We start from the raw sequence: 9,628 nt of genomic DNA, 5'->3' as shown, positions 1-9,628 counted from the left end.
AATAATCATAATATGAATAATAAATAATATAATCTAATAAGCTAATAATATATATGATAATGTAATAATATATATATATATATATAAATCAAAAATCTGCCTCCATAACCCCTGAAAAGGAAAAAAAAACCTGCCAGATTCTCAGAATAATAATAATCATAATCTTTTTTTTTTTTTTAAGGTTCCCTGCTTACAATCAAGACTTGATCCAACTGGTAGATGGTGTAAAAATAAAGTTTTGACATCAAAGGGTTAGAAAAATCTGCCTCTATAACCCCTGAAAAGAAAAAAAAAAACAGCCAGACTCTCAGAGTAATCATAAACTGCACACTTTGAACTTTGAGCGCTTTAATGTTGCACTTTGAACAATGAGTAACTTGTGAGGTCAAGGCGTACTGGTTCCCGTCTGCTCCACGTCCTCGATGGTCTCCGGCAGGAACCGGCCGCGCGTCTCCGGCAGCGTCGCCGCCACCAGCGCTCCGGCCGCGGCCAGCGCGCACAGCAGCAGCTGCGGCAGCTGCGGCCACACCTCGTCCAGCAGCAGGATCAGCGGAGCCACGGCCACCCCGAACCGACCCATGGACGAGTTGTAACCCATCCCGTTCTGCCTAAACAACCCGAAACAGACACAGCAACACAGTAACACAAAGTTACAGCAACAAACAGATCCGTTCAAGCTGCGAGCCCAGGGGCGAAAATCCCGTTTCATAGTTGGGGGGGACAATAAACAGTAACATTTTAGAGAATAAATACAGCATTTTGACATTTTCATCTCTATCTCAAACAGGCAGAAGAGCTTTCTTAGAGCAATACAAAACAATGGTATTAGGTGGAAGGTGGCAATAATACAGCACATCTGACATAATACACTGCAAGAACCCACAATCTTAACAAGAATATCTGTCTTATTTCTAGTTAAAATGTCTCATTTTTAGTTAAAAAAATCTCATTACACTTAAAACAAGACTCATCTCTGGAAAAAACAACAATTTTCACCTGTTTCAAGTAGATTTTCACTTAAAATAAGTAGAAAAATCTGCCACTGGAACAAGATTTCTTTGCTTATTGGATAAATCTTGTCGCACTGGCAGATTTTTCTACTTATTTCAAGTGAAAATTTACTTGAAACAGGTGAAAATTGTCAAATAAGTTATTTTTCTGGTGATGACTCTTGTTTTAGTGTAATGAGATTTTACTGTTTATTATTATTTTCGATTTCGGTTTCGGCCACAATTTTCATTTTGGTGCATCACTACTAAATACTACTGCATTGTTCCAAAATTATTAATTCTGTCTCAAATTATTCTAGGGGGGGACTTGTCCCCCCTGTCCCCCCCGGGATTTTCGCCCCTGTGCGAGTCCAACATCGGTGCGTCTTTACCTCACTACAGTAGGAAACAGCTCCGAGCAGTAGAGCACAACCGTTGAAAAGGATGCTGAAGCAAATCCCTTCCCGATGACTGCAACAACTGTTCTTGCAACAGACATATCTGGCAAGAAAAAAGCATGAAGAGATGATCTTTCCCTTTTGCTGTTTATTTTGATTTGATTTGATTTTTATTTTGTACATGTAAAAGACAAAAAATAAAAGATAAAACAAAACAAAGCAAACAAAAAAAACTGAATTTCATACTTTAACCCTTAATATCTTAATTTACATGTGCAAAAAGGAGTGGGAAGAAGTGTAAACTTATTTAATCCTACCCCCATTCACTAGTCATTTATTAACATGCATTTATAATAACTAACTATACTATAATTATACTCCCACACTGTACTTTCACACTTACCTATACATACATACACACACATAGTTGAGTATTTTTATACAGGACTGTCTCAGAAAATTAGAATATTGTGAGAAGTTCTTTATTTTCTGTAATGCAATTAAAAAAACAAAAATGTCATGGCTTACAGTTTAAGATTAAGATTCCCAGAATATTCGAATTTTTTGAGATAGGATATTTGAGTTTTCTTAAGCTGTAAACCATGATCAGCAATATTAAAATAATAAAAGGCTTGCAATATTTCAGTTGATTTGTAATGAATCCAGAATGTATGACATTTTTGCATTACAGAAAATAAAGGACTTTATCACAATATTCAAATTTTCTGAGACAGTCCTGTATATTTGTACACACATACCCATATAAATATTTATATAACATATAAATATAACTATATAACTTATTTACACCATACTATCCCTATATTAAATCCATCTGCTCTCTCTCTCTCTCTCTCTCTCTCTCTCTCTCTCTCTCTCTCTCTCTCTCTCTCTCTCTCTCTCTCTCTCTCTCTCTCTCTATCTCTCTCTCTCTCTCTATATATATATATATATATATATATATATATAACTCTATTTCAATATTGAATAAGAATCTGTTGACTTTCCGTCTATAATAAACGGCGTTTGTCACAGTTGGATTTGATGCTGCTTACGTTTTGGTATGGCCGCATTGATTCCGAGACAGACGCAAGACATCGCCAGAGATCCAACCTCAATCCTCCGGCGTCCTATTTTATCCAACAAAAAGTAAACCGACACTTTGGCTGGGACTTCAATCATTCCATAGGTAAATTGAGTGAGATACATATTCATCCCAAAGCCTGTGATGTTGAAGCTGATGCCATAAAAGCTAGATGCCACGCAAAACCTGGGCACAAAGAAGTTTTATGTCATGAAAATCTTGTCAAACTTTATAATTTATAATCATCAAGAACAGTGGAAGTGGGGATACAGACCACAATAAACCAGTACTCAGAGCCAGTTTCCTCATCTTAGGTGTTCTTATCAAGTCCAGGTAGGTATAGGTTCGATCTGTCTTCGCTGTGACCACAATAGTTGATAGAGTCTGAAAAAATGCAAAGGGACTTCATTTTAAAACAATGACATGAAAAAAGAGATGCATTACAAAATATTACTAAACCAACCTCTATTTCAAGTGTGGGAATCGATTCTTTTTTTTGATTGATTTTGGCACATTTCTTCAGATACACCTGAGCCTCAGCCAGTTTTCCGTTTGCAATGAGCCACCGTGCTGATTCTGGCATCCACCTGATGGGGTTTTCGTCATTGATGGGAGAAAGAATTCATGAGGGGGACACTTTTACGATACACGCATGAAAACTGTTGAGTCCTTAATCCCAGCATGTAAAACATTTAATCAAGATTCAAGATTCTTTGTCATTGTTCATATTTCATAACAACGAAATTACAGGTGCTTCATAGCAGATGCTGGTCCTTATAGGCTATAAAGTGCAAGATAAGTTAAAAAAAATCCTGAAGATACCAGAGCATGCATAGATTAATATGAATGATGGCTAAAACCTTTTTATTTAGTTTTTTAGAATTGCTAATGATGGTATGAAATGATTTGTTATGTTATTTTAATTTTTTTAATCCATCCATGCAATATTAAAGGTAGGGTAAGCGATTATTGGATTACATCACATTGATATTTCAACAAAATATCAACAAAACATGGAGAGCCATTTCCTTCCTCCAGTGCTCCTTGAGAAAAACACACCCCACTACGACGCTAAACCCTTCCACTGTCAGTGATTACTGTCAGGGCCTTTGTCATTGACTGCGTTTACATGCAGTCAATAACCCTTTTAAAACTTGAATATTGGCAATAACCCGAATTTGCACGGCCATGTAAACACCAATAACCCCTTTGAATAACCCGAATTTGCTCATTTTCGGGTTTTTAAAAACCTGAATATGACCCCTGGGTTACTCCTTTTAAAACATGAATATAGATATAGATATCCCCATCAAATGGAACATGAATTTGTTTTCTGAGCATGTTCTTTTCGCAAGGAATCTTGGTCTTTTGAGTCCAGGAAGTTCTTATAAACACGGGGAAACGCAAGACCAGGAGGAGACTAATCACTTCATAAATGTAATGAAGGATATGAACATTTTGGCATTTGTAGACGGTAGAAAGTACCGGGATAGCGAGATTTACAAGAAGGTGAGTTAAAAGTTGCGCGAAGCAGCATTTGTTTTGAATTTGGATACAGGAAGAAGAAGCGGAAATGACGGTAATTGCGTCATCACGTTCTCCGCGCGTCGCTGGTTTGATCCAGATATCCCGAATGATTAATTACCATGTATACAGGGATAACCCTGTTTGCTCACGCATGGAAACCGAATATTCCGAATGTTTCAGTAACCGGAATATTAGCAGTACAGAATTTCTAGGCGCAGCCAAGGAGTGGGGCGGTCCAGTGTGGTGACCTCGGAATTGGGTCTCTGCTTTTTTGCAGATGATGTGGTTCTTTTGGCTTCGTCAGGCCGTGACCTGCGACTTTCAGTAGAGAACGGTTCGCAACTGAATGTGAATCAGCTGTGATAAGAATGTGGACCTTCAAATTTGAGAAGCATGGTCGTCAGCCGGAAAACGGTGGACTGCCCTCTCTGGGTCAGGGATCAGATCATGTCCCGAGTGGAGGAGTTTGCGTATCTCAGCGGTCTTGTTCACAAGTGAAGGGAGAATGGACCGAGAGATTGACATGTGGATTGGTGCGGTGTCTGTTGTGGTAAAGAAGGAGCTGAGCCAAAATGTGAAACTCTTGATTTACCAGTTGCTCTACGGTCCCATGTAGACCAAGCTGGATGAAGTGACAAAATGTGAGAGGGGAATCTGGGCTTCCCTGCTTAGGCTACTCCCCCCCCACGATCTGACCCTGAATAAGCAGAAACTGGAACTGAATTGTGTATGGAGACAGCCCACGTGTCTTTTTTTGTTTTTAACATTACACATTTTAATCTAACGTAATGAAATTGCTAAATAGGGATGCAAATATGAGATTTTTGCCAATATCAGATATACCTGCATTTGATTTGAGAGCCTTTTTGTACCAATAGCAGTGATGTGCCAGTGTCAATATGCACGCTTTACATAAAATACGGAAATGTTTTTTGTTGCAAATGCACAGCTCTTATTGGACTAGACCAGGGGTCGGCAACCCAAAATGTTGAAAGAGCCATATTGGACCAAAAACAAAAAAACAAATATGTCTGGAGCCACAAAAAATTAAATGTCTTGTATAAGCTTTAGAATGAAGGCAACACATGCTGCATGTATCTATATTAGTTATAACTGGAGGAAGATTTTTTTTTTCGTTATGCAGTTCGAGAAAAAAGTGGAAATGTCGAGAAAAAAGTGGAAATTTCGAGAAAAAAGTCAAAATGTCGAGAAAAAAGTCGAAATTTTGAGAAAAAAGTTGAAATGTCGAGATTAAAAAGGAAAGGAAAAAGGAAGAAAAAAAGAGCAAAAAAGGAAAAAAGAAGAACAAATAAAAAAGGAAAAAAAGAAGAAAAAAAGAAAAAAGAGAAAAAAAAGAGAAAAAAAAGGAAAAAAATTTAAAAAAGGAAAAAAAGGTCAAACATTTTTAAAAAAGCTCCAGAGAGCCAGTAGGGCGGCGCTAAAGAGCCGCATGCGGCTCTAGAGCCGCGGGTTGCCGACCCCTGGACTAGATCATCTAAACTTCTGAGCCATACCTCCAACCTATGATGGCCAAAATCAAAGGTGATGTAACAACAACAGTCAGCCAGCGCCAGTCGGTCACAAGGTAGGCGATGGCTGGAAATCCTGCATTCCCAAATGTCCAGGATAAGGTATCGAATAATCCCACCAGCTTCCTATGTTCGACGTCCACCCACTCCACACCTGCAAAGAAGGAACAAATCATCTCTTTGACAGGATCAAAATTTAGTTAACACTTGCAAAAGCTTATGATGTGAATTCAATATAATAATGTACACATTTACAGTACATGAGTATAAACCAAAAACAGAGATAAATTTACTGAGGACGGTTGAGACGATGACGAGGCCAGTGATGCAAAATCCAGTGAAAAACCGCAGCACTGCGAACATCACGTAGGTTGTAGAAAAAGCACTTGCAATACCAAACAGCATTCCAGTGACGTAGGACACCAGCAGCATAATTCTTCTTCCAAACCTGCAGAGTCAAAGTGACCAGGTTTGTTTTAGCACTGAGCAGTTGAAAAACCGGTTCGCTGCATCTTTAAATTAAAGGCATAACAGTCAAGTGATACCTGTCACTCAAGCTTCCGAAGGTAATGGCTCCAAACATAACTCCAATGAAGAAGATGGTGGCAGTTGCTTTGTTTTTCCCTCGTCTATCACACACCAGGTCCCACTTGTACAAAACAGAAAGAAGTGAATGGGTCAATGACGAATAAGGATTTTCAACAGGTCAATTTTAAAATAATAAAAAAAGAATATCTATTGCAGTAGTTCAAACATTAAGAATGCTGTGTACACATAAATTCATATTAAAATTTTAAATTAAGTGATTTCAGAGTTTTTTGTCAAGATGAATTGGCACTAGCCTTAAAAAAAAGTCATGTGGTGCAACAATGATTCATATTAAAAGAAATTACTTTCCTTAACATCTTGAAACCTTTCTTTTTTACAAGTTTTCAGTATTATACAAAAAATGGCTGTTTTTTTAATGGTTGCGCCACCTGATATTTCATAAAATGTACGTCATCAGTCAAACTTTGTTTGTATATAATGATGGAAATATAAATACAAATGTGTTGCAATCTTATACACTACAAGATACTTTGGAAATCATGCCAGATAGGGCAGAAGATCGACTTAAAAACATTTAGAGTGATTTCGAAAAAAGTTTTCAAAACAAGAGTCATGGGCGGACGGTCGCACCACATGACATTTTGACGCTTAAAACAACAATAAAATCCCAAATAACTAGTATTTTTTGTCAAATTCAAGTGAGTCCATATGTGGGACAGGTAGTTCATATATATGGTATTTTCTTATCCATTTTTATCCTTTTTTGAATTGAAAAAAAATCTGTTTTTCAGAAAATATAGGCTTCACGTCATTGACCCGAATACATTCACTTGGATGTGAAGGATGAGATAACATAAAAAGAAATAAATAAAGGCACTTTTCAAGTGGATCACCTCTGAGGTCAAAGTAGATTGGAAGATGGTTTTGTCGTACACCCATCCGTCCTGGCAGGGCGTGGTGGCCACATCAGCTGTGCTGGAGGAGTTGAGCAGCAGATGATACTGAGGCTCCGCAAACATTTGACAGGAACTCAGACTCCCATCCTGCTGGACAGGAATACTTACAGTCGCCCGCTGGGCATGGGATAGATTCATGAACATATCGCCATCGTCCAGAGAGCTGAAGTCACAGTGGTGGGCAGGAACAGCCGCAATGAAATTGTTCAGCATGAAGTGGCAGGGCAGCGAGAAGCGACTGAGGAAGCTGATCACAACGATCGTCACCTGAAATCTTCCAAATCCATTGATATCAGCAAGGACATTCTCAAATTTCATTGTGGCTCCTTCTTCCGAGTCCAACAAAAAAATAAGAAAACTTCCTCCTGTGCACTGAGGGGTAGATAACGGACAAGTGCAGACAGAGCAACCTTTGGCATTGAACTACTTTAGATGAGGTAATATTTTACCTCACACAGAGGCGGTTCTGGCTAGATTCACACCCTGGACCTATAGTCTACTGTAACTCACGTTATTCATAGAAATCTGCATATCTTTATCTTTTGCCCGTTTCTCCTCTTCTTTTTCTGAACTGGGCACCTGATGGCTTCTTTGGTCTTTCACTATTTTGCTGATTTTCCTACTTATTTCAAGTGAAAATTTACCTGAAAAAGGTGAAAATTGTCACTATCTTCATTATTTGAACTGAAAGTAAACATGTATTGTAAGTTTTCTGGTAATGCATTACATTTAGCTGTTTACATGATTGTGAGTGTCTGTAACTTAACCAAATCATCGAGTTTCAGTAATCTTGAGTAATCTATTGAACCTATTGACCCTATTGACGGACCCAAGTGCAGCACAACGGCACGGAGTGTTTAGTAACAGTCTTTATTAAACGTAACCTCACAGCAGGCAATAGAGCAGAGTTCAGTGGCTCAGAGTGGCAGGAGAGCGAATACCAGAAAACAGCTGGTGTGAGAAAAGAAAAGAAACGCCGAGCAGCCCAGAGAGCAGGCAAACAGAAACCAGAGGCAGAATTCGTGGTCCGGGAACAAAAGGCTGAGATGATTACCAGGACGGAGACAGACAGGGTTGAAACCAGGTGATAAGTCCAAGGGTGAGTGCCGGAAAGACTATTTTCACCTGTTTCAAGTAGATTTTCACTTGAAATAAGTAGAAAAATCTGCCAGTGGAACAAGATTTTTTGCTTGTAATAAGAAGATAAGTCTTGTCCCACTGGCAGATTTTCCCACTTATTTCAAGTGAAAATTTACCTGAAAAAGGTGAAAATTGTCACATTTTTCTGGTGTTATTTTTCTGGCTATGACTCTAAATGTTGAAATAGCAGTAAAACCACATTCATTGATGAAATGACATAAGGGATGGAAAGGGGGAATGGCAGTTTTACAGTGGGGATGATTTTGACCGTTTTTATTTCAGGGGGAATGCCATCCCCCCTTATCCCCCCTCAACTCCAGTACTGCTTCCAATATCATCCATCAACCGGAATCACTTGAGTCATGTAGATGACTGCATGTTTTATTTTTTTTTCACCTTACCCAATTAATGACATATATGGGTCTATTTTAATTTTAGTATGAAATACAATATATTTGGGAGCAGTTTTTGTCACGTGGCCTCCCTGACCTGGGATCAGTCTATCCCCCTCCTCCTCGACTCTTCTGACACACACAGCCTGTATGACTCAGCAGCAGGTTGAGGTGACGATGAGGACGCGCAGCGCGCACTCCACTAATGGAAATGAGCGGCGGGAGTGTAGACACTAGATAACTTTTTTTTAAAGGAAAAGAAAACAAACCGCACTGGGGCAGATTGCGCAAAAACCTGACTTTGAAACAAGATGCACTCGATATTCAGTCTTAGGCCAATCTCATTTCATTTCATGCTGTAGTGCAATGCGGTTTTTAAATAGTAAATTAAAATCTTACCTACTGTGTTGAAGTTTGGGGAAATGCCTGTAAAACATATATTCAATCAATTTTCATTCTGCAAAAAAGAGCCATAAGAATAATCAGTAGAAAACGATATAGAAATCCAACAAATCCATTATTCCTTCAGTTAAAATTGTTGAAATTTCATGAATTAGTAGACTATAGTATTCTGCAAATTATGTTTCATAAAAAAACTTTACCAATCAACATTCAGTAAAGATCTGAAAAAAGAGAAAGCAAGTATAATTTAAAAGGAACAGAGATTAAAAAAAAAAAAAAAACAAGATTCAGGACAAAATTGATGGAACGTTGTGTTTCTGTGAAAGGAATCAGTTTATGAACAATCTGAATAAAGAAAACAAAGAATCCAAATCAAGCATTACATTCAAAAGAACAATTAAAGCCTGTATGTTAATTAAATATAATGAAATAAGTTAGTTAAGTTTGATTGACATACCCATAGACGGCGGTAATTTTATTTTTTTATTTACTTAGTTGTTGTTTTTTTTTATTTTTAATTTATGTTATTTGTGAATTTATTTCTTGGAAAAAGGGGCAGATTAGATAAGAATCTTCTTCTTTCTGCTCCCTTTTCATTCACAATTTATGAACATTTGTATTTGTATTTGTATTGAATTGTTTGTTTTATTTTTTGAATGAAA

General features: G+C 37.8%; 1 protein-coding gene across 1 annotated transcript in view; it reads right to left on the bottom strand.

Moving 5' to 3' along the window:
• Positions 1 to 331: 331 nt before the first annotated feature.
• Positions 332 to 9,628, bottom strand: part of LOC133418297 (uncharacterized) — a 29,017-nt gene continuing 19,720 nt past the window's right edge. Inside the window, exons 10-19 of the mRNA XM_061719192.1 lie at positions 7,543 to 7,651; positions 6,970 to 7,455; positions 6,073 to 6,176; positions 5,821 to 5,975; positions 5,513 to 5,681; positions 2,935 to 3,058; positions 2,746 to 2,855; positions 2,443 to 2,657; positions 1,382 to 1,490; positions 332 to 608 (exon numbers count right to left, since the gene is read on the bottom strand). Coding sequence (XP_061575176.1) covers positions 386 to 608; positions 1,382 to 1,490; positions 2,443 to 2,657; positions 2,746 to 2,855; positions 2,935 to 3,058; positions 5,513 to 5,681; positions 5,821 to 5,975; positions 6,073 to 6,176; positions 6,970 to 7,455; positions 7,543 to 7,651 — 1,804 coding nt within the window. The 3' untranslated portion in view covers positions 332 to 385. The remainder of the gene's footprint in view (positions 609 to 1,381; positions 1,491 to 2,442; positions 2,658 to 2,745; positions 2,856 to 2,934; positions 3,059 to 5,512; positions 5,682 to 5,820; positions 5,976 to 6,072; positions 6,177 to 6,969; positions 7,456 to 7,542; positions 7,652 to 9,628) is intronic.

This window comes from Cololabis saira, chromosome 1 (assembly GCF_033807715.1).
Source record: "Cololabis saira isolate AMF1-May2022 chromosome 1, fColSai1.1, whole genome shotgun sequence".
NCBI classification, from domain to species: domain Eukaryota; kingdom Metazoa; phylum Chordata; class Actinopteri; order Beloniformes; family Belonidae; genus Cololabis; species Cololabis saira.
This window is presented reverse-complemented; position numbering and strand designations above follow the sequence as displayed.